The 25471-nt window shown below is 42.2% G+C and overlaps 3 protein-coding genes across 3 annotated transcripts; 2 read left to right on the top strand and 1 right to left on the bottom strand.

Moving 5' to 3' along the window:
- Positions 1-2124: 2124 nt before the first annotated feature.
- Positions 2125-5427, bottom strand: evx1 (even-skipped homeobox 1). The gene is made up of 3 exons (XM_024259336.2): positions 4496-5427; positions 3678-3913; positions 2125-3474 (listed from the first exon to the last, which is right to left on the bottom strand). The coding sequence occupies exons 1-3, from the start codon at positions 4848-4850 to the stop codon at positions 2947-2949; spliced, it is 1119 nt and encodes a 372-aa protein (XP_024115104.1). The 5' UTR covers positions 4851-5427; the 3' UTR covers positions 2125-2946.
- A 5421-nt stretch (positions 5428-10848) lies between these two features.
- On the top strand, positions 10849-13571 carry hoxa13a (homeobox A13a). Its single transcript, XM_024295279.2, has 2 exons — positions 10849-12336; positions 12698-13571. The coding sequence occupies exons 1-2, from the start codon at positions 11685-11687 to the stop codon at positions 12943-12945; spliced, it is 900 nt and encodes a 299-aa protein (XP_024151047.1). The 5' UTR covers positions 10849-11684; the 3' UTR covers positions 12946-13571.
- Positions 13572-20962: 7391 nt separating this feature from the next.
- On the top strand, positions 20963-23010 carry hoxa11a (homeobox A11a). The gene is made up of 2 exons (XM_024259587.2): positions 20963-21775; positions 22480-23010. Exons 1-2 carry the CDS (start codon positions 21103-21105, stop codon positions 22710-22712), a joined length of 906 nt encoding a protein of 301 aa, XP_024115355.1. The 5' UTR covers positions 20963-21102; the 3' UTR covers positions 22713-23010.
- Positions 23011-25471: the final 2461 nt, after the last annotated feature.

Raw genomic sequence — 25471 nt, forward strand, 5'->3', positions numbered from 1 at the left:
TATCTTCTTTGCATTCTTTCTTTATTTCTATCAGAAATTAGAAAAAAATATATATGAAATGTTTATTTATTGCTTAAATATATCCAACAGTTGGTTTTCTTTATGTTTTTTGTGTTTATGTTAATTCGTTGAATCTATTTCCTGTTTTATTTTGGTGATATTTTCTTGGGTTTTGTTCTTGTTCCTCTGTTTTTTCTATCGTTTCTGTCTTTTTTGGGGGGTCACTTTACAGTCATAACACTGCTGGTATTTTCATGCTGTTGTTTACTTTGTTTTGGGTTTTTGTTTCTCTAGTTTCCCCTGAATTCTTTTAACTAGCCATCTCATGATCTCAACTTTAGTTTACTGAAAAAATAAATAAATTATCCTCTGAACTATTCACTCACCTCCAGCATGCATAGCAATTTTCTGTTGTTGTTAGAGATTTTTTTTATATTTTTTTTCTCAAAACAGATCCTAAACTAGATAACATCATTTCTGTGGGTGCACAGCTGTGTGCATGCCTCTTCCATGGATTTATTTTGTAAGTAGAAGCTCCATTAACCATTAAATAAATTGTGAAAGCGCGTGTTTCGTTTTTGGAAGTGCTTCCAGATAAATGAAGTGAATGTGGCCTAAATGAGAAGTTGTTCCAAGACAGATAGTGAAGCTCCTTAAATCCTGCATCCCTTGAAGAATCAAAGCAATAGACGAAAAAAAATCTGGGTTCTTTTGGCCAGATTTGCGCAAAAAAAGGAAATCCTGAATGATTTCGTCTTTGTACCTCCTCCCTCTCTATGCTCTGTGTTCCTTGTTTTTTGTGGGACGCATGCAGGCCCATCAACCCGTAAATACTGCTGATAAAGACGCCGACGAAAGCGACTTTCACGTGTCCTCCGATTGAGTTAACGCGACCTCCGATTCCAAATGATATTGGACGCCTATTTCAACAGATGAAGGTTTAAATTGTCTTGCTTGTATGCGCATTAATCTCCCATTCATCATCATTACTGCGTGATTGGTCCGTCCACGCCTCCGACAGCCCCTCGCGTTCCGACAAGTCTGTAAATTAGGATGTAATCCAATTTGAACAGCGGCAGCACGTCCCCCTTCCCCCCCTAACACGGCGGACAGCTGCAGTGCAGCACTCCTATCAAAATGCTTTGTGTCTGTTGTGGGAGTTGGTGAAGCCGGAGCCAATTCTCGCTATTAGGTTCTCATAAAGCTCATGTAATTGCCTCTACGTGCGCAATTTCTGCGAGCCCATCATATTCTGAGGATCAGTCAATCTTTTGGAGATTGAATGGCACGTTGATGCCGGATTAGGCCACTGAGGGTTCAAAATGCGGCATGGGAGGAGGAAGGCTGATGTCGTTTGGTTCAGAGCTGTTCCACCAAAACATAAAAGCGCGCCTTTTGTTTGTCCCCCTCGGATCTGATGCGTTCATCTTTATTTTATGGTCTGATTTTATCTGCGCGCAAAGCAGAGTTTGACCCATCAGGCTGATAGTTTACATAAATCTGCCCCAATCGGGGGCTTAAACGGTGTATTATTCCAAACATATGCATTTTAATCAGCTCGGTCACACTTACAAGAACTCCAGTTAATAAGCACATCAATCAAACGCCAGTTCTGGATAGGAGGGGAGGGGGAGCTGGGTACAATGACCCTTTTTTAAATTCAGAAAGCACACAAGGATGAAAATACAATCTTTGTTAGATACATTTGGAGCAGCTTTGACAAAAAATATCAGAAAATGTTTCAATTTCATGCCAAAAACGCAGATTTTCGTTGTGCGTAAAAGTCGTTTTAAAGTCTGGCTTGTGTAACTCCATCAGGCTGAAAACTCCTTTATTTGTGAGGCCAATTAAGATCCCACTGATTGTTGGCGGTCCTCTTTGAATGATCGATTTTTTTTCATTTCCAATATCTCCAGACAACTCATTTGGTGTCTATTAAGTGGTTGCAGAGAAAATCTGCGTGGCGTTAACGGAGCCCGGGGACCACTTAGCTGTCACGGTCAATCTAGCAAGTCCTATCAGGAAATATGGGGGAGAACTCTGCTGTTTTGACAGCAACCACTTGAGAACAATTATCGGGGGGTCGCGTTTGGACCGAATTTGCGAAAAATACATTTAGACATAGAAAAAAATGTCCTAAACTTTATTTAGTTCAATATTATTAAAAACATTTAAAAAAATAAAAATAATAAACACGCTTTTGCTTCACTGACTCAAACATAATTTATTGTAAATAAAAAACCTTAATGAACAATTTAGAATACAACTTATTTAAAACATAAAAAAACTTGTTTACAAGATGCAACAAACTTATTGTTTTTTACGTTTAATCAAATTGAACTCATTTTATTCATGCTTGAAATGCATTTAACAGAACAATAATATCAAAAGTCGTTCTTCAAAATGTTCGTCTTTATTATCTTTGCTCTGATTGTCCTCCTCTCCCGTCTTCCTGCAGGATTTGGTGTCAATCCGGTCTGCTTTAATCCGATCCCCCGACGCCTTGTTACCTTTTTATAAATAAGAGCGACCGATCCCTTCATGGTTTTATCATTATTTTAGGAGTCAGAAATTCACCGGGTCCCCTCAACATCCATCTCTGGATAATTTGACTTAAATTTGCATATTTCAGGCCCGCGCGGCCGCCGCTGTGGGCTCTGGGGTGCGGAGCGGCAGAATAATGAGACCATGCAGCCTGTTAAATACTTAAAAAAATATGAAGGTGTCTTGCACCTGAACTGAAAATTTTGTGCGTAAAAGATAAATAACGATAGAAATGTTGGTGGAGGTTTTAATTGTAAAATAAACCATAATGTACCCCCTCCCAAGCCTGAAATCGTTTTGTTTTTAATGTCCATGCGGTCAACACACAGTCCTTCATTTGGATTCATATATTACAGTTACAGCAGTTTAGTTGTGCGCACTGCTCAGATGGTTCTCTTTTCTCTATCTGGTCAGAGGAACTTCTTCCCTCTGGTCCAGTGTGACAGGTGAGGATTTGCTGAGCACTGAAGGAGTAAAAGTGACAAACGTTTCTGTCCTGCTTGTTGGGGAGCAAGCAAAGTCCGAGCCAGAGGGCCTGGCTGACAGGCCATTGGACTGAGCGGAGTGGCAGGCCAGGCAGGAGCAAGGACTCCCTCCAGGACCGAGGCCGTGGGTCGGTCCCGTGTACATGGAAGGATGTCTGAAGGCGCACAGCAGCTCCGGCCTCTGGTAGGGGTGAGACAGGACTCGGAAGCTGTCGAGAGTGCGCAGGGGGCTGGAGAAAGGGGCAGCGGTGGGAGCGGAGCCGGCGCCAACACCTAGGGGGGAGTAGTAGGGAAGGGGCATGTGAGATGGGAAGGGGTAAGGCAGGTTCCCCGTGGCCGCGGCGTGGCTCATCATGTAGGTGTAGAAGGCGGGGTCGGCTGGGTGAGGCCAAGTCATGGCCAGACGCTGGCGCTTGTCCTTCATTCTTCGGTTTTGAAACCACACCTGCGGCAGACACACCGCGTCAAATATTAACCACTGGTTAGGCGGCACTTCCGCCTTTACGCACGCCAAAATCTGGATATTTAAATGAACCCTGTTGGCTCCGAGTATAAAAATATGAACCAAAAACATTTTTGATGCTGATTGACACTAAAATGACACAAAAAAAGTCTGTCATTTTGGGGTCCAATCAGATGAAAGCTTACTTTGATGGTGGTTTCTGGAAGATTCAATGCAGCCGCCAGCTCGCATCTCCTCGGCCTGGACACGTAGTTCTCCCTATAGAACTCCTTCTCCAGCCGGGCGATCTGCTCCCGGGTGAAGGCGGTTCGGTACCGGCGAATCTGGTCCGCTGCATAGGACAGAGTGCTTTGACCCGGTACCGTCTTACCCGGGTCACCTCCTGCGTCACTCCGGCGACCTGGAGAATCTTCTATTTGACCTGCGTAAAAACCCAAAAGAAAATCATTATAATCGACAAAAAATAATATATAAAAGCAGTAAATTTTTGGTGTTTGTTTTGTTTCTATTTTATGTAGTCATTTCTGTAACAAAGAAAAATCATATCATAATTTTATTTATTCATTTTATTTTCTCCGAATTATCTTCAGGCCTGCTTTGCAGAAATATTTTTGTTTTGCAGCATTTTTAAAAATAAACAATTATAAATTTATGTTTAATGAAGAAATATGTTTAGAAAATACAAGTTCGACTCCTTCCCATGTGGTTTTGGCTCCTTAAAACTCCTCCTGTGGCAGTAAATGTACATGCAGGCACGTCAACTCAGTGATGAAAATGTCTGGTTAGATTGTGGGTGTCACTTAAGCATTTGCAGCCACTGTGGTCACCTGCAGTTTCACTGTTTTTGCTCCTGCTATGGAGGTTCTTGGCATGAATTTCGATTTATTCCATTTTATTTCTGCGCGTATTTGACCCAAAAAATGGTTAAATATGCTGCGTAATGCAGCTAAATGTGTTTCATTCATGCAGACTTACAATGAATAAATAAATAGCTCAAACCCACCTTTAGCAGTCGGGTAGTCCATGCTTTCAGGCGTGCAGCTCACGTCTATTTCTTCATAGAAGTCCGACTCGGTGTCTGAGCTGCTGCCGTCCCTGCGGGGCTTGTCGCACCGGCGCCTCTCCACGGAAGCAGCGCGGCCAACCGGCCTCGCGTCGGCGCACACATTCCTCCGCACGGTCTCGTCCGCCCCCAGCTCCGTCCTGTCTCGGGGAAATGCCACATCTCCGGGGCTGATACACCTCCTGTAGCCCTGCGGCTCCCGCACGGGGCTCCCAGTAGCTTTTGGCATGCTTGAGTCTTTCTTACCAAACGGACCCCCCTCCGCCAGCCGCGCTGCCTCCTCTCTGGTTTCCATCACAGGTTAAAAACAGCCTCCTGGTTGCGGGAGAGCGCGCGTCCAAACGCCGACTGTGTCAGGTTGGAGGGGCGTGAGGCTGCGGGGATGATGGCGCTGGAGCTGGAGGCGGGTGGGAGAGTTTGCTCGCAGGATGAAGGGAGGGTTCTGGTAAAAGAGGGGCTGAAATCCGGTCTGACCCTCAAGAGGAGAGTGCTCCAGAGTGCAGAGAGGGAGCTCGGGGAAGGATCACCATTCGCTCTCTCCCTTCCTTTTGAGCTGTCATTCTTAACAGACTAGTCGTGGCGATGGCCCCCCCTGATGACGACACGCATCGATTGGGTATGAGGGTAAATAGAGGGAGCAACAGCAGGAACGGGATGGAGGTGGGAGGGGTGCCACAATAAGAAGCAGCTGAGACGCACAGCATCTAAAGTAGAGCAGTTTATCACTGTCTGCTGCTTATGAAAGCTCACATTTTACTTTAAAAAAGAGGGTTCAACGAAAGCTCAAAGATTTAAGAAAATATATTAATTATCGCCTCTCTCTCTGAGACTGAACTGATAAAAGGTCAAGTATGAGGTTAGAAAAACCGCCACCGGACAGGAAGTTTACCTGAAAAGAATCTAAAATCAAGCGTTTCTATTTTCAGTTTGTATCTTTTAATATTTTAAAACACACAAATAAATAAAATGTATAAATGTGTAAAAAAGTACCAGGAACTTATTTTTCTAAAAAATGTAAAGAGTGTGCAGAAAATGGCTTTCAGCTAGTGATAGAACATGGATATACACCAACCAAAACATCAGTTTACCGAATAAATACAGTGAAAACATGTTCCCATTGACCAATCCTCACTTGTACTCTTCAGTCTCAGTCCTATGAGGTTTCTTCGTGTGAATCTCTTTTAAAAATGTTGCATTTCCACAACTGCAAGAGCCTATAATTACATTCAAACAAATGTTGTTGATGATCTGAGTTTCTTGTGGCAAAAAGATCTACACTTTTAATGACTTACGTGCCCGTTTCCTTTGACTCTAATGATCTATAATAGCCAGTCTAACTTAATTAGACTCATTTGCTGAGTCAGGTCTGCACCTGTGCTCAGGTATACGTGGAATTCACCTTTTCTGTCCAACTGTTGGGGGGGGGGGGTATGAAGGCGGCTCTTTATAGGTGTAAATGATGTCGCTCCGATCGGATAAGGTCACGTGGTTTCTCGGAGCTGCAGGAGCCTCCGCTGTCCTTGTGCGCCCTCGTCTGTCCAAATCGAGGAACGCGCCGGTGCCGTCGCCTTCCTCCTCCTCCTCCTCCTTCTCCTCCTCCTCCTCCAGCAGCCCGGAGGCTCAAGAGTGAGGGAAATTCCTTTGGCTTCCAACCCCCCCACCGACTCTCTAATTTTCTCAGCAAATGGGCAGAACTGCTCTCTGCTCTCTGGTGGGTTTGGATATGCAAACTGTTTCTTTTTTCTTTTCTTTTTTTTTTTTTTTTTGGAGCTGTTCAGCCTCACTGCTTGAACTTGATCAGTTTTGTTTCTGGAGATGAGCTGACCAGCATTCCGGGGTTCAAACAAACCACAAAACAATAGAAATGTGCCACAGGGAAATTCTCAGACAAACCACAATGAGATTTTAATTCGTCACAGAAAAATATATCCAACAAGATCCATAGTTTGTATTACAGAAACATCATTGCGTCATCTCAAATGTTCCAATGGGCGCAGAAGGGCCCCATTGGAGCTTGTTGGTTCACATCCGAGGATTTCTCAGATTCTTTGCCACTTGAGAAATTCCTCACTCCTTTGCGGGACGTGGGTTAACTTCTTAAAATAAATTGGGGACATGCTGTAGGTCCAGCATTCCCATTTAGCGACCAGGAGTTATGCAACGGGCTGCAGCCGTGCACGCGGGGCCGCTGGGATCTAGTGATGGCGTAGAGATAAGGCTTCGGAGAGTTTTGCGCAACAGTCGGTATGACTTCGCGTTCAGAGTAGTGCCATTTATATTATATTATGTGTGTACTTTAGATAGTGAAGGACACCGGATGGGTTTGGAGAGCGTATGGCTTTAGTTGCGCTCGTGCGCAAACGCCTTCTTGAGTATTGGCGCTGCAGAAGTGCAGTCCAGCTCAGCTGCGGTGTTTAGCTTTGCAAAGGAACTTCAAAGGGGGTTAGGAGGGGGTGCAGACACTACAGAATGCACCCCCCACCACCACCAGTTTTACTAGGGAGGACAACTTGAACTTGACCATGGAGTCTGCGCAGTAGGCAGTGTAATTCTATCCACGGCTGTGCTGCTTAGAGGGGTTTAGCTCAGGAGAATGTTGTAGCTTTGTGACAGATTATCGCATGATGGTCATTCCACCTCTGGCTGGGACGCACCTCCTTTTACGCATGAATCTTACGTGGGAGGGAGAAAAGAGATCATCTCTCCCCTCATTATGACGGGCCCTGCCCGTCTCTGTTGCTTCAACTTGGCCTTGAAACAGGATGACGCAGCTACCAGAGTTAACTCGTTGACCTTGGACTGTAACAAGTCCCGATGACTATATAACAGGAAATCTGTGCGCGCCGTAAGACTCGTTTTCTTTTATCGCTCCATCCTGCACATGATGCGCTTTGCGCGCGCGCCGCTGAGTCCAGGCCTGCATTACCCAATTAAAGGGTGGGCGAAGGTTTTTTTTGTGGGGGGGTGGGGGGTGGGGGGAGTAGATCATCAGTAGCAGAACAACACACCAGGTGTAAAGCTGAGATGTTTTACAAGGATAAATACAGTTACCCGCTTGTCTGTGCGTCCCTGGCATCCATAAGAAATGTGATCCAAAGCGGTCTCATTAAGCTGCTTTCAAAACGTTTCTACACCTTTATTATTTTTATTTAGAACCCTACGTGTTGGTTTCAAACGTTTAAAACCCCGATTGCAAATAGAAAATCTACAGAATAAAACTGAAGGTTACATTTGCCTCTCGTTCTGTTATCGCGTGACGCACGAGGACGCCTAAAAAGGTGAGCAGTTAAGATTCAGATTTTTTATGTTTCTTCTTTTCAATTAGAAGCCAAATCACATTTAGCTTTATAATGCAAAAATGTACTTTATTTATTCCTTTTTTTGTTTACAACAAAAGCAAAAAGCGACACATTTAGATTTTTAAGCAACATTTGGATGTTCTAAAAGGACTATTTTAACACTTACAGCGTATTTTTGCAGCAGTAAGCTGTTGTGTCTCCTTGCTTGTTTAACTTGTGTCCATAACCAGTAATCATAGACATTAAGAAGAAGCAATTACAGATCAGGCAACTGAGAAAATGAAGTCTATAATAAGCGTCTTGATAAAACACAGGTTACCGATTTACCAGGAGAAGTCTGCTCGAACACTAAAGCTGATTTTTTTTAAGTACAAATTTTTATTTAAACCAATTCGTCTAATTTAATGCATGTTAGCAAAAAGAAATAATTTTATCAACACGTTTTTGGAAGAAGAAATAACGGTTATTTCGTAAAATTCGAAAAAAATATATTGATTGGTAATTAGGCCATAGGACTTGGCAACTTTTTACAGGTCACAGTCATATATTAAGAACAAATCTTTACAGTTTCTGCTTGATATAGCGCTTTCTAAAGCTTCACTCATGAAAATATGTAGACTTTTCATCCGTAACAAATGGTTACAATAAAAAAAGGACAATCTAGTTTGTTTTTATGAAAAACAAAATCATAAAAGGTGAAAATAAGAAAAAATAACGCAGATTAATGCACACGTATTTATATATATTTCCCAAACTTGAACATTTGCAGCAAAACTAAATGTTTGTGAATCATTTTCTACATCAGACCTGCAGGTAGCTTGATCTGCACCCTCACTTCATATTTTTATGTAACCCCTCGAGATCACACTCCAGGCCAACATCCAGAAATATGGAAAAGTCAAGCGTGCGACCGCCCTGTGGCTGCCTGCTCCTACCACAAAAACACGCTGGCGGTGAGCTCTTGACAGCTTTCTGACAGACATCTACTCTAAGCACATGCACATCAACAAGCCTGTTTCTGAGGTCTTAGAGGGCCGTTTTATATATCAGTTCCTTTATGAATTTTATAGCATGAACATAACTTTATATGGACCTTTCCCGGCTCTCCCGAAGCTGCAGGAGCTGAGGTCGAGACATAAACGCGCCTTTTATTTCTTCGGCTTGTAGTGATTTGGATGCCAGTATAAACATTAAGTTGAGCCTTGATAATGACCTCAGAGAAAAAACTTCGGGGTTTGCTGCCAAGCACTTACAGTGAAGTTCAAGGCATTTTTGGGGGGGATCATTTTACGCAAATAAAAGAGAATCTGCTGCGTAAAGTCGCAGTTTTTTACATGACACAGAAACAAAATGTGCGCCCTGGTTTGGAGATTGATAAATGAATGCATTTTTTTCTTAAATGATAGTATTGCATCATATTTTCTGGCTCCTCTTTGTCGTATTCTTAGAGCTCCAGAACAAAAACAAAAAAAGCTCCTAAATGCAAATGTGATACCCCGAAACACCGAGCGCGCTCACAGACTGCGTAGAGACATGACTTTAGAAAGTATATAACATATAACAGGACAAAGCACGTCTGTGCAACAGCTAATGATTAACGCCTCTGTGTTTATTTTGAAGCCTGATTTGCCTGCATTGAGGAAAACGCCACAAGGCAGCTCGCAACAGGCCGGGCCTTGCAGCGTGACTCATGACGATCGCTGCTTGTTTCTGATGATTGATTACATTTTCTTGGCATTTTTTTTATAATAAAATTCAAGTATGATCCTTGTGGAGGTTTGTGGGCTTTTTTCTGGGCACCAATTCCTACGCGCTGCACGTGGAGGTTAATAGTCACGATTCAAACTAAGAAATGATGCGTTAGGCTTCATTGATGCAGAATGCAAACGACGCAAAGGACGTGTCGTTTTTTTTTTTTGCTTTTTTTTTGTATTCTAAAGAAATCCTAAAGAATGTGCATATTTTAAAATTCTAATGAATTAATTTATCTTTTTATAACATCAATTGAGGATAAAATAAGTCAAATTGTATTTAACAGCAAGTTATTTTGTGTATTTGGCTTCAAAAACATTTTTTTGGGGGGGAAATACCTAAATTAAGGGTCAATAAAATAGAATAATGGAAAAATAAAAAAAATAAAAAGCAGAAAAATAGAATTTCAGCTTTTAGAATTATAATTCTAAAGTAGATTTAGTTAAATTAAAAGTATTGTTTCTGGTGTTTAAAAATCACAATAAATAAATGGGCTATCAAACTTCTTCAAACATTTACGCACCCTTTCTGTACTTAATTTAAGCTTATTTGTCGGATTTTATGCTATTGTTTATATTTATTTGGAAGTTTAAATAAACTCACAGAAGATGTGAAGAGAGAAAAATAAAGATTTTTGCTCAATAGAACCAACGGTTGAACCAAAAATGGCGCACGTTACGCAGCTTGTGTTTTTACGCGTGGTTGTTGTTTTTTTTTTAGCCTAGAAAACTTGCTTTACAATTACAAAACCAACCTTTCAGCTGGATGTTGTACTTCGGTTGAAGCTCTAGGTTTATTTCCTCTAACACAGCGCTGAAAGGCACCAGCCATAAACACAAAGCAGAAGAGCAGACACTCAAAATCACACGTGCGCCATATATATTCGTCCTTTTTTTAAGGGATCTGTAACATATTTTTTCATATTTCTCCCACAGAACGAATTGAAACAGATCAGAAAAATGCATTTCTTAAAGCTGGAACACTAAACAAGAAAGGGACGCAGACAGGCTCGTGAGAGAAATCGGGGGTGAAAACACAATGACAGTAAAAGTTAATGTCCTCCAATCGCTTTCATTGGCACAGGAATTCTCACCCCTCTTCCGCTCTTTTCAAGAGCTGCAGACGGACCCTTCAAAGCCTGAATAGTCCGATGGGCTGCGTGGCTAGACAGCAACTTTCAACTTGACCTTGGCCTCCAGCCGCGTTTACCTCCTGAAGCGCTGCCTAACCGGGCCTGTTTTCTGCTTTCACAAATTGTAAACAGTTAGGAAGTTGCGCACGAGGAATCCTCTTTAATCCCAGACACATGACGGTCCAACCGAATGTTGGCAACTTTCCTCACAGTGACAAAACATTTTTGTAAAGAATATTTAATAGAATTGAGCTCGGGATAAGTGTTATGCCGTCGCCATTTACGCGTACTGGAATGGATGAAGGTGAGCGGCACACAGGAATGGCGTCTGCGCACATCTGGGGGAGACTTTAATCAAACATATAATCATTCTGTGGTGTTATCTCTCTATAAGCAAAAGCAGTGTGTGTGGTTGATCATTTTCTCCCTCACATTCAAATAATAAAGACAAAGAGGGGTTGTTTTGACGCATAAAGGTCGAGGACGCGGCGGGAGTCGTGAGCAGGAGACTGACTCCAACTGCTGCACCCTGTTTAAAACTGGCTTCTATTTACCTTTTACATAATAATTCCTTCTTTTCCGTAATCCATTATTATGAAAGGCAGTGTTTGGAGTGTAACGACACAGAAAAACTGCGAGGTGATGTTGCGTTTTTACGCACCAAAATGCGCAAAATGATCCAAATCAGAGAAGACCAGCTCGTGGCTTTGGTGAATTTGATAACCTCACTTCGCTGCATTTTTCTCCATTTAATTATGCGCTGCTGTTTACCGTCCCTTTTTTGCATAGTGCGGTCACGTGTCGGCGCCCTGACCAATCGGAGCGCGAGCTCGGCGCTCTTGTGGCGCGTCAGAGTGGCTTTACTCTCTGAGAAGCAGTGCGTCCTTTTTTCAGTCTGTGGGCTTTTTAAAAAAGAGCCAGAAGCTTCAATGTTGGATGCCGTGCTATGACAACGTCACTGCTCCTCCGTCCTCGCTGGGTCGACCCGTCGGTGATGTTCCTGTACGACAACGGCGGCGGTTCCGACGAAGTGAGCAAGAACATGGAGGGTTTTGCTGGTGGCAACTTTGCTGCGAACCAGTGCAGGAATCTGATGGCTCACCCCGCGTCCCTGGCACCCAGCACGGCGTACTCGTCCAGCGACGTGCCCGCCCCCGGCATGGGGGAGCCGGTGAAGCAGTGCAGCCCCTGCTCTGCAGCTCCCAATTCCTCCAGCGCGTCCCTTCCGTACGGCTACTTCGGTTACCCGTGCAGAATGTCGCATCACAGCAGCATTAAGTCATGTGCAGCACCGTCCGCGCCCGCCTATGGAGAGAAGTACGTGGACACGTCCACCTCGGGCGACGAATTCACCCCTCGAGCGAAGGAATTTACTTTTTATCCAACTTACACTTCGAGTCCATACCAACCTGTTCCGAGTTACCTGGACGTTCCCGTGGTGCCAACGATCAGTGCGCCGTCAGAGACCAGGCACGAACCCCTCCTGCCCATGGAGAGCTATCAGCCATGGACTCTCGCTTCCAACGGCTGGAACAGCCCGGTTTACTGCGCCAAGGAGCAGCCTCAGCCCGCACACGTGTGGAAATCCTCCATATCAGGTTGGAGTCACGATGCGAATGCAGGTTTTTGGCAAATGTTTGACATGTTTGTGCACGTTAAACAATCCAGGAGTGGAGACGTCTTTGACGTAGAAAAAGAACAACAAAATCTCCCATATATCTTGAATTGAAAAAAAATGTCATTATAACGTGGGAATTGTGCGTAATTCCTTTCATTTTAATTTATGGCTCATATAAATCTATACATTTGTATTTATCTTCATCACTGTTCTCTTTTATCACTATAAAATATCAGATTTAATTTTTTAAATATATTTTTACGCAATGGTTGACATTTTAAACTGCCATGTTTGAAAAAAAAGTGAGACTGTGACTAAACAGCTTTGTGTTGCTTTGGCAGACGCCGCGTCGCACATCGGAGGAGAGTCTGGCTCTTATCGCCGTGGAAGGAAGAAGCGCGTGCCATACACCAAGGTGCAACTGAAGGAGCTCGAGCGCGAGTACGCCGCCAATAAATTTATCACAAAGGACAAAAGGAGGAGGATATCCGCGCAGACCAACCTGTCTGAGCGACAGGTCACGATATGGTTCCAAAACAGACGCGTGAAGGAGAAGAAAGTTGTCAACAAACTGAAAACCATCAGCTAGTTGATCATTTTTTGGACAAAAATGGAAGATGCATTTAAGTTCGGGACAACATGACTGATTCGATGATCTCCAGGAGCCTCTGGAACAAACATTTCGGGGTGCTGAAGGCCGGGCCCTCCACGATCCTGCCATTTGTTAATAGTTTGAAGCAACAGGAAAAAATAGCAGCATTTCGTGTGACTTATCCTTTTATTCTATTTTATTTTGGCATGCACAGAGTCAGCAGAATGGACCCCTGCGTCATAAAGGTGCGCGTCACAGAGAAACACCTTTTTTCCCCCTTTCACAAGAGTTATAAATGGAAGATTCAAGGGGAAGTTTGGGATTTGGGACCTTGGAATGTTAAATATTATCCAAACCCTGCTTCCTTTTAGGACCTCCTCACGTGCTTAGCTGTATCATCCTTAGTCTTATCATTCAAATCGTGCTCCCAGGGATCTCCAACATGGTGGACGTCCTGCTTGTAATCCAGTGGGAGATGTGCGCATGTCAATCATAGCTTTTATAATGTGTGCGTATTCATGTGGTTGTATATAAATATAAAAAGTAAATTCAGGCATGTGCTTGACTGCAGTATATCCGTGTTAAAGTCCGCTCCAATAAAACATGGACTTGGTTGAATTTTATCCACGTTAGGTGAAAAATGTTTGTTTTCATGGCATCACCAAGGCATTACGCATATATAACCGCACATGCTCTACTTTTACTTTAGACTTACCTTTTTGTTATTTAGATCAGATCACATTCCTCCTCAAAAAGAGTGAGAATAACATATCTTTGTGGTCAGCATTTTAGATAAAAAATAACCTTTTTTAAATGTATATTCTGTCAAACACCATAGTACACCAGTTAAAGTGTTGCTCTGCCGCGGGGACAGAAGGGAAAAAAATTAGGCCAGACAATTCTGAGCTGAAATAAATAAACGAACATCGCCATCTAGCGGCCACTTTGTGACTTGTTCCAGCGAAAAAAACAAAAACATTTTTTAGCGCACTGCTAAATAAACCAAAACAAAACATATTTTAAATTAAATTAATAACTCATACACATATTTGGACTAAAAAAAATCCTATAAATTGCTTAAATGTTTATTAAAAGTCAAATCAACTAATTTTCTCTTTTTATGTATTTGTACACATTATTTAATTATCTAAGTACTTATTTTGTTTTAAATTATTTTAAAATTCCACAGTGTTGTCACAAAATATGATACAAATTAACGTCTTTGGAAAGGGCAAAATATATTATGAAATAGTATTTGGCGCATGTTTCTGCTACCAGTCATAACGTCAATTATTCAGTCTACTAAAGAGTGATTCATTATTATCTGTATTTATATAGAAAAATATTTTGTTTTTTTCAACGAAAACGTCACGTCTTTCTTTATTTTTAGCTCTTTGAGTTTTACTGTTTCCCCATAACGTCGCCACGTCCATTTTACGCGCAGGTTGGAACTGTTTCCTTGAAGTGAAATGCAGTTTCAGCGCGCCATTATTTATGAAAATAAGAAAATATTCTCTTTGGTATTTAATAGCTTTTGTTAATAATTAAATTCGGGTTATAACAATGCGGCAGTTTTAAAATAGGCCTCGTACTTATATTTCAATTTGTTTTAATTGTTTTGTTAGGACGCCTTTGATTAATTTCCTGTGCTTAATTTAGTAAGTTTTCTGGTGTCAGTTTTAATTTTTAAAACCCTCAGATTAATTTAATCATATTTTTACGCTTCACTGCTCTGTTTGATCCCTGTTCGTCAAAGGGCGGCTTTTGTGTGGTTCCATCACATACAGATTCTTCAAACTGTACATAAAAAATCTTTAATTTTTATTAACTCATATCTTCAAACTTTGTTATGCAAGAAGAATAAATGGGTAAAAAAAGAAAACGATGGAAAAATTCAGTTTTGTTTGATGAAGAGTGAAGGTTGAACACGTGACCGTCCATTGTCTGGCTGGTCTGACCGTGGAGATCGCGGAGGAGGCCCAGGTAGGAAATAAAAATGGAAACGCGTCATGCAACCGATCAATATCTGTTGATGTGATAGACAATTTAAATTATATATATATATAGGTGTTTTTTTTGTTTGTTTTTTTTTACAAAAAAATAAATTTAAAGAGTTAGTCTATTTCTGAACCACAAACCATCAATCCACCATAATCATATCAGCATTTAAACACTTTTGGTTGCTTTATTTTGAAAATATTTTAAATTTCCTGTTAGATTGATTAATTTAGATAATCTAAATGGTTTCCAGACTTAATAAAAGTCTAAATTGTTTTATGTCAGCAACTCTGAATTGATACATTTTAGTTCATGATCTCATCAAGAAACAAACAAACAAAAAAGTCCAATAGCTACAAAAGAACAAAGAATACTAAGATTGAGGCTACATTTAGAATTATTTTTATTTATTGTTTTGACAGTTATTTGGCGGAGAACCAGGAAGCCATTGAAGAAATGAAAATCATCAATAAAAAAAAGTGTACAGTCTGAGTCACAAACAGTATGAAGACTTATCCTGTGTTTTATTTAATTTTATTGTGGTTTTGTAAAAAAAAATAAAATAAATAAAGAGATAAAATAAAGAGTCAAAGGTTAGATATTTTTATGTTGAGCACCTGCACAGAAAAAAACAAATAGCTTGGAATAGTTGAGTCTTTGCTTCTCCTTTATGCGCCGAGGCAGGCTTCAAAAAAGAGCGAAATGCGCCACTGACTCCTCAGAATCACTGAATGAAGACAGAAAGCGGAAGAACATGGTGGAAGTGAAGTTTATCACTGTGACGTCACCACCGAGGCAGCTGATTGGCTTTTAGACTACAGGGGGGGCGGTCATTGTGGTTTCAAAGAGAACCAAAACAAGCCGATGGGCCCCGCCTGCACCGGAAGGCGTGACGTTTCAAGTCAGGCTCCACCCATCGTCTTTCCCTCCTGAGCCGCTGTAGTAGCGGCGTAAGGCCACAGGGGGCGGTAGCTAGGACTGCGTTCAAGAGTTGAACTCTACTGCCATCTAACGGATGAAAAGGAAACTGCAGATAATTCAAGTGATTATAAATCAAAAATAAGTATTTTTGTCAGAGACAATAAAACTACTTTAAACAGTAAATATGATCGTTTTTATGTAAATAAACTCCCATCAGATAAAACAGTCAAAAAAGATCGTGTTCCTCAGTGTTCTTTTAATCAAGTTAACAAGATTAGGTCAACACTCCATTGAATTTCAGCCTACCTTCTGGTTTTTAATCAAAGTAGAAGCTATTTATTGACCAAACTAATGTATCCACAGCGCAGAGCGCCGCCTGCCTGCCTGCCTGTCAGACGCGGCTGAGCGCAGACTGCTCTTTACATTGACCTTCGCATGTCTCTAATGGAGTCAGTGATGCAGCTCCGGTCAAGCTTGGAAGAGAGATCCCACAAATAATCCCAGAATACCCCGCCAGACCGAGGAGGACGTGAGCGCCCGCAGAAGCATGAGCAGAAAGACGCAAACTGAGCATCTTCTGCGCGATCTTTCGGATTCATGCATGGATTAAATAATAGATTATTTGCTTTTTGCTTCAAAATAAAATAAATAAAGGATGGCGATCTATTTGAGGAGAAAAGAAATCCATGAAGTAAACATTTATCTGCAGAAGTTAGTTCGTTTTTTAAACACACTGATTTAAAACGACATAAATGGTTGAAGAATTTACGGAAAATAGATTTGATACGACACAAATCGCGCCAACGGCGCGATCAGGGCGGACACATCCTCTGATTATATCTGCAGTCCATAATATTTATCATTTAGTTTTCAAATAATTTGAATAAAATACCCTATATTTATCAATTCAGTCTCTTTTTATTTTTATTATTTAAAAAAAAGCTTTCACAAATAACATTTTTGTTATTTAACTCCTCTCTGCGTTTTTCTAAATGCGATATATTTTTGTACACACAGATATTGATGGTAAAATAGTCTATTAAAAGCAATTAAAAAATATTTTCGGATTCTCCAGAAAACGAATAACAGGTGTAACGACTCTGGAACGAGTGGAGAAGCTTGGATTTTTTTTTTCAGATTGAGAAAATCTGAGACAGGAGAGCTATTTTGTGCTATTTGCAGCTTCCCGCGTAGCCACGAATATCGAGACTCAAATACATCAATATTTGTACATAAACACAGTTTAATAATATTTAAATTGTAAATCAAACAAAAATATTTCAATATTCAAGCCGCATTTGCTTTCATGTTTAAATATTTACATCCTCAACACAGTAATAATTATGCGTAAATTCGGTGGAGTTTTATTTTGCGCGCGCTTTAATTCCAAAATCTGATGCTTTAAATAGCGGCTTTGTTCCCAGTCCATCATTTTATGTGGCACTTTTCTATTTTTTGCCACAAAGTTCCACTTAATGTCCACATCTAGACCGAATCCAGACGCCAAACCAGCGGCGTCGCCTCTTTTTTTGTTGTTGTTGCCAGATGTGTTGCTGTTGACCGTGGAGTTGATCGGTGGGCCCCTCCGCGGCCCCTGTGTGGTCCGTTCGGACTCCTGTTGCCGTCGGATCACATTTCTTTTCACCTGTGGGTAAAATCAACAGTTTTTTACCAAATCGGTCTCAAATTTATTGGCATATTGCAGCCTGTTCGTTTTGTAGGCAACAAAGAGTAAGCTCTGCCTGTTTCATGTTACAGTCTGATGGGTTTATAATCGCCAGCAGCACGTTAACTGTTGAGCGCCCGCTCCATGTTAACCCATCCAATTCAAGTTCACAGCATTACATTTCCCCGTTACGCAGGTGGCTTTTAAAGTCACCATTTTGGAGATTTTTTTTAAATATAAATTTATTTTTTCATTAAATATTACATTTTTCTTACAGTTTGTTTTACATTTCGTCAAACCGCCGCATTAAGCGAGGCCTCTCGGCTCTTTCAAACAATCTCTGACCTAAAAATGTGTCAAAGGAAACTCATGGTTTAAGGTGTGGGGACCATTTTTTTTCTTTAACAGAAAACAAAAATTTTAAGTAGTTTAGCGCCAAGCTATTTCTAAGACTTAAATAAGTATTCAGTCATGGCTTCCATTCAGTCTCATTTATAGCCTTAATGTCTACCTAACCTGGCGCTACATCTGATTGTTTACTTGTTGTTTGACGGCGTCTTTGTGGCTCTGGGAAAGCCTCCTCGTGAAGTGCGCAACCATGGCTTTGCAAACAAAGACGCACTTGTAAATAAAGACTTGTAAACAGAGACGTGCTAGTCTAATGTGTTAGGACTCCCTTTGAATTTAAGAAGCGATTACAAGTTTGTCAAAATTGTTCTCAAAAACACAGAAAAGCTAACTTTAAAGGGATAAAAGATAGCTTTCTGTGTGCGTAATTTCTGGAGTTTTTTTGTGCCAAAAAGTGGATTTCACTCCTGTTTCCGCCCACATTCACCAAAAATGTAGGATAATTGTTGCTGAGTGTGGCCTATCAATGAACACAACTCTCTCGGATCAAGTATAAAAAAAATAATAATCAAGAGGAACAAACGTACACAGACACCCACCTGCAGTATGAAATCCACGCAAATCAGTGCAAAATAAGTTTTGATTTGCCCTCTCTTTGCTTCTAGAGATTCACAATTGCTGCGACCTTAAGCTTTAGCAGATGAAAGGGCAATTAAATGAACTCCATCCGGGGCACAGCGGCCCCTCTGCTCTCTGTGAAGGACCCTCTCCCTCCCCCGAACTTGAAGTCGACCGTAAAGACAAAGCTTTGGCTTTGAAAGCTGGAAGCAGAACAAGACTGCAGCTTTCTGCAAAAACCTATCGAGTTCTATGGCTTTTAAGTTCCTGTAAGTTTTAGGATTTGCTTTGATTACAAATAAAAGTAGTAAAAAACAATAACCTAGAAGGAGTTTTTTAGTTTACTTATTCAAATTATTTTTGTTGCCTCTTCGGATTTGCATGGCGCTTGCTTTGTGCTAAGGATCTTACCGTGGAAACTTCTTTTTCTGTATATTTGTAGTTGCCCAGTCGTTGACTTTGAATCCGCGTTGGTGGCGACTTCCTATCACGCTTGGCCGGTTTTGTGGTGTCTGTCTGGTCGGGTTAAAAAGCGCACTAGACTACTATAGCAGCTATAAAAACGCAGTTCAGTGCAGAGCTGGCTTTGGTTTTCCTGAGCATCCTGTCCTCAATTACAGCTTAAAAGCTTCAGTACAACTCGTAGAATTTGCCTGGATTGACTGAGAGGCGGAGCATGTGGTCACAGAGACACTCGGGTTTGTTGTTTGTGCCTTTGCAATTTATCCAAATAAGATGGCATGCAAGCAGGGCCATTTTAAATCTCATGGCTGCGTGTTTTTTTCCTCGGGTTTCAGGCCCACACGTTGGTTAGAGCTGCACGGAATAAGCCTGTGGAATATTTCAAGGTTGTGTTTCATATGTGCCAACAGGAGCCCCTAGAATCCCCATATACACATCGGGCTGTGGGGCCTGACCAGCCACGGCGGTCTTAATCTCAGCTCAGGTCTCTCATTCACAGCGCATTAGAGTCAGGTTGCAGCGTCTCTAAAACCGGCTGCACGGTGGCCACACAACTGAGCTCCAGGGAATGCGTAAAGTGACATTTTTTACAAATTAAAATGCAGAGACTTTCTACTTTAGTTCGTCTTTATTTTTGTTTCAAAATATTCCACATAATTTTATTAGTATGTTTTAAAATACAAACTACTTGGCTGTAAAAACTGATTTGCAAATAATAACAAAGTTCAAATTTGTCTTTTCAAAAAATTTGCTGCATAATACATTTATCTGATCCATTATTTTGGTTATTTTGTGATTATTACAGTTACGCACGGAAAACATTCATGCCAGGGCTCGTTTGTGGAATAATAATAATAAAAATGGTGAGACATTAGTACTTCACGAAAATTACAAACTCATTTTTTAATTCTCAAAGCCCCGTTTTTGCAAAAAATCACACTGAAGACCGAATTTTTACGCAGAGGCTGCAATGGATCTGTGCGTAAAAGTAGCTCGTGCTTGAATATGGTGACTTTTGGAGCTGCTAGTGGATTCATAAAGTGCTCATTGGAGGCATAACAGAACAGCGGGATGGCAAAAACCGAACATTTGTCTTTTTCAACGGGTGTACACAATGTCACTCCAGAGACAGACAGTGAATAGACTGCAAACGAGGGACTTTGAACATCAATACTTGACTACTTTTCTCAGCCTCCGTTCTTAACCGCCACATCACGCTGTCATTTTTTTTGTTTACCAACTAGGAAACGTTTGTGTGCCATTACAGAAGAGCTGTGGCGTGAAAAGAAACATTTTAATCCTCAATACAAGCACTGTTTAAATACAATCATTATTTTCGCAGTTTAAATTAATGAACTTGCTCGTATGCATCTGACTTTAAAACTAAGAGTAAAAGATTAGCGTCTACTTTGAACATGACCCTGATAACCAAATGCGCACAGAGCCAAATGTCATGTTGTAAAATGACCAAATGAGGATCACGAGGATTAAAGCATTCTTTGAAAAGACGCTTTTTGTGTTGTTATCAGGAGATTAACGCGCGTTACTATCCAAATCTCATTGCTTAAATTTGTACTTTTGGGGTACTTTAAGAGCGCAAACACACTTGTAATGAAGTATCCACAGCAACATGAAGGCGCACAGCATGCAGACATTTACATGATAACTTTGGTTAACACTTATTTAATTGAAATGATAGTTTCATTTTTTAAACTGCCTCTATAAAGGCGCGTCTTTCCCCACTCCCGACTCATTTGTTTGATATGAAATTCCTTTTAATTAGAGGTTGCAATAAATAAAGCAACGTTAGACTCCAGGACGCACAGCAGTCTGTCACACTCCCACAAAGTATTCCTTTCCACAGCATACACACCCATAGAGGCAGGCGCTCACACACACGTAGACACGCACAGGCGCACGCACACGGTCTGAAAATCTGTCAATTTCTGCCGCGCGATCACGTGACCCTCCTCCTCAGTGGAGTGGATGGAGATGGCTCTCCACGTCAGCTTACGTCTCCAAATTTCTGCTTAGCGAACCTGCTTCAAAGAGCCAAGAGGCACGGCGCTTCAGAGCCATGTTCAGGGCGGCTTTGGAGGAATCCGAACCCAACATAGAGACATAGGAGCGGCTGGACGACGATGATGGATTTCGACGAAAGGGTTCCCGTCGGATCGAACATGTATTTACCCAGTTGCACTTACTACGTGTCGGCGGGGGCAGATTTCTCAGGTTTGCCCTCGTTTCTGTCCCAGACCCCGTCCAGCCGCCCCATGACATACTCGTACTCCTCGAACCTGCCGCAGGTTCAGCCGGTCAGAGAAGTGACATTCAGGGACTACGCGGCCATTGACGCGTCCGGTAAATGGCCGCACCGGGGGAACTTGCCCCAGTGCTACCCGAGCGCGGAGGACATGGTGCACCGGGACTGTCTGTCGGCGCAAACCGCCGTCGTTGGAGATATGTTTGGCAAAAACAGCCCGGCGGCCGCCGCCGCCGCCTACCACCACCACCATCACCACCACCACCACACGGGCACGGGCTCCGCAGCCAGCAACTTCTACGGCAACGTGGGCAGAAATGGCGTGCTGCCGCAAGCCTTCGACCAGTTCTACGAGACGGCGTACGGGAACGCGTCGGAGAGCTCCTCCACAAGTGCCTTCTCAGGGGACAAAACGGGGGCCAAGCAGCTCGGCTCGGCGCCGGAGCAAGCCCCTTCTTGCCGCGATTCCGACGCAAAGGAGCAGCGGGAGGAAACCAGCAGTCCCGAGTTATCTTCCGGCAACAATGAGGAGAAATCCAGCAGCGGCAGCAGTACGTATTAAAGTCAGCGCCTCAGTTATGAGAGAAAGTTTGCAATCTTGCGCGCTGCTGTTAAAAATTTTATATGCTGTTTTATAAGCATATAAGGTTTATGGAGGCCCCGTAGAAACCCCCCCTACCCCCACTACCCCCCAACAAAACTTTGTTATAAACTGCAGGATCACGTGTTTGGAATTGAAATTGGCCGTGAAAGACAGCAGGCCAGTGATTTCTGCCTTTTTTTAAAACTCTCCCCTAGAAAAACCACACGAACGCGGAGCCCTCGCTCTGACCATCCGTTTATGACGAGCGTGCTGTTTCACGCTTTCTTTGCGTTAAAAGAGCTCCTTGCATGTAACGAGGGTGGTGCCCTTAGCGCACAGCAGCTCCGCTCTCCAAAGCTATTCGCAAAAATGCGTGTTCCTACTTGTGCGTTTGCCCTTAATGCATTCAGTAATATCCAATATTTTCATTTTTTTCCCTTCTCATGGAATATTTGCGTGTGCTTGCTTGTTTACATTTGAATGTGGTTGGATTTGCAAAAAAATGAGCCAAATGTGACGCTTCTAAAAAATAAAAAAGAAAGGTCACTGTTTTATAATAATGGACCAATTGGAGCGTGTGTTGAGAAAACCCCCTCATACCTCTCAAATATCCACTTTTTTCTATGTTGTTTTGTTTTTATTTACTTCCCTCTCTTTTCCTGTGCCCCCCAGGTGGACAGAGAACCCGCAAGAAGAGGTGTCCCTACTCCAAATATCAGATCAGAGAACTGGAAAGAGAATTCTTTTTCAGCGTGTACATAAACAAGGAGAAAAGGCTTCAACTGTCGCGGATGCTCAACCTCACCGATCGACAAGTAAAGATTTGGTTTCAGAACCGACGCATGAAGGAGAAGAAACTGAACAGAGACAGATTACAGTATTACACGTCTAATCCTTTGCTTTAGGAGCAGCCACCCCCACCCTCCCACCGCCACTGGTGTCCAGCTGTGGGTCTGGTTGGCGATGTTTCCAGACTGTAGCTTCCACAACACTGCTCCGTGGTTAATTTCAAGTTCGAGGACAACAGTGATATGAAATCCCTTGAACTGACGCAGTCTTTTTTGGACTCCGATTGCGCTCTTCCTTTTGGGGAAAATGTACGTCCTCCTCAAAACTGTGTATCTCCAAAGGCCCCATATTAGTGTTGGGACTCAGAGACATTTATTTTCCTTTTACGCAGGCAAAAAAAAAAAAAAAAAAAAAGATCAGTCACTGATTGACTGCTTTTGTGTATTTTGTAATCAAAAGATCTACGCGTTTCTTCGTTGTTAGAATAAAAAAAATCAAATTTTGTGGCCGTCATGATTTGCAGGCTGATCAGATTTACCTTGGTGTGACCAAAAAATGAGATACAAAGTGAGATGTTTCTGTTTTTTTATTTTTCATGCTTATTTATGTGAAAGTCTGACGTTTACCGTCTCCTTTGGTGCCACGGCGTTTTATGTCAACTCAAAACAAACTTTTTTTTGTTCTCTGCAGAACGAGGACTGATTCTTTCTAATCTTTTGCGTATCTTTGGGCGCCCAAATCCGCAGGTTTTCCACCCGCTTTGCAGCGGAGTGTTGATCACAAACCAGAGACATAAGCTTGTCCGCATCGTGAGCTACACGCCCAGCACACTCACACAGGTGTAGCCCGAAATATGCAGCTCCAAAAGCTTTTCACAATTCATGATTCGTGGGCAAAAAATATTATTATTATTTTTAGATGTCAGGTCTGGTCAGGGTCATCGCATTGAATCAATGATATGCCCCAAAACAATTGTGTATCATCTTGTGTTTACAAATAAAATCGAAAGAAACAATTACTGAAAAACACATATGTTCTGATCACTATTTTCTTTGATCTTTTTCTTGAAATTGATGTTTTTTTGTGTGTGTCCAGGGGTTTGAAACGCGTCTGTGACGCATTTTGCGCACACCAAACAAGCGCGTAAAACCAGGGAATTTTTAAGAAAAAATAGCTAAGAAATACCAACATTAACATTTAAAATGGAGTGAAAAGAGTGAGGAAAATTACGAAAAACATTATTTTATCAATCCAAAACGGTGCAGCTCAGTCTATTGATTGACAATTCGGGAACATTAATCAGGTACAATCTTATTATTTTGGATTGTTTGTTGTATTTTTTCTCACTTTTTCTTTTTTTTTAAATCCACTGAATTCTAAGAGGTATTTGTTACTGAATGCAGCTCGTTTGTCCACCTCTGTCTTATCAAACCAGCGCCATTCCTCTGTTTATCTGCTGACTTGACTTGGAAACACTCAGCGGCCGTCTCCTTTGGCGAGGGTCGCCATATTTGCCGTTGTTATCACTCTGTTTATTGGTGCTGGCCGCAGCAGCGCATTGGCGTTCATATATGACAGTCAAAAGGGCCATAAACATAGGGGAGAGAGGCTGAAGTTTATGGTTGCCTCTCTCTGCCACAGTCCGGCCTAGCGCATCCTTTACCGCGCGTTGGAATTCCGTCCCTAATTATGGGACATCCTCCCCGTTGCCGCAGCAACGCCGCCATAAAAGCTGTCTGAGAGTCTGGAGCATTTGTACAATTGGAGTGCAGTGCAATAAACCGTCTGAGACCCAAGGTTATTAACTGTGTTACCAAGGAGGCGACAGCGAGTGGACGGACAGGAAGAGCCTCTGCGGCTGCGTCAGCTTCATTTGGGAGCCCCCTTTCCCCTCGTGCACTGCTCCATCCGCCTCAAATCTGTTGATTTAACTGCTTACAAGAGGACTTTAACCACCGGGCGGCGCAATTGGGACCAAAGTCACGGCCTTGGATCCTCTGATCTTCAGAGTCATTCCAAACTCTGCAGGTAAAAACGCCAAGTAGAGAGCTGCAGGACTGCTTTATACTCGGCCTTATATATATATATATATATATATGCATATACGGGGGCCAACGAGACTGCGTCTCTGATGTCCACTGCGCCATGCGGTGGAGACAGTCTTCCTTAAACCCTAATAAGGCAGCGCACGTGCGTCAGAGCTTCATGCTGCATGTGTCCCTCGTTTTGCTTGGCCAGAACATTTTATTAGTTCACGTTTTTACCTGCAAACCATAGCAGCACTTAAAGTAAAATTATTTGGGATTAAAAGAGTAACTAGACTGTCTTTGCGAGACAAAATTCGCAGAAAATGACTCTTGGACTAGATTTAATCGCAGCTAATTCCAGTCCTGAGTGTCTGAGCTTTGATAGGGGTTGATGTGCTCGTGATAGGACACGGAACTGAACTTTGACTGTCTGGTGTTCCAGTTCAAACGGGGAGCGGGTTATCCTGGATGTGGAAGTGCGAACCCAGCCCAGCGCGCGCGCTCCTTTGTCTCTCGTGAAAAATAAATATTTCCGCTGGATGTAATAAAACGCCGCATTATTGTTCATAACTGCACTCGGGACGAACATGAGACGACTCAAACGGCCTCTTCGGCCACCATTACGGGGCCTGATCAAAGCCAGTGGTCAGGGCAAAGTGTTTTCATGATCCAACGGTCGGCAGCTGTGAAAATAAAGATTTAATACCTACAATTAATAACTGTAACACCGAGATATTGATAGCCCCCTTCCATGTAGGCCTGCATCATGAAGTGCGCATGCCAAAACAACTCAATTCGGGGGCATGGCGTTATTAATTGATGTATTTGGTTTCCTTTGGGGATCAAGT

The sequence above is a fragment of the Oryzias melastigma genome, linkage group LG11 (genome assembly GCF_002922805.2).
Source record: "Oryzias melastigma strain HK-1 linkage group LG11, ASM292280v2, whole genome shotgun sequence".
Classification (NCBI taxonomy): domain Eukaryota; kingdom Metazoa; phylum Chordata; class Actinopteri; order Beloniformes; family Adrianichthyidae; genus Oryzias; species Oryzias melastigma.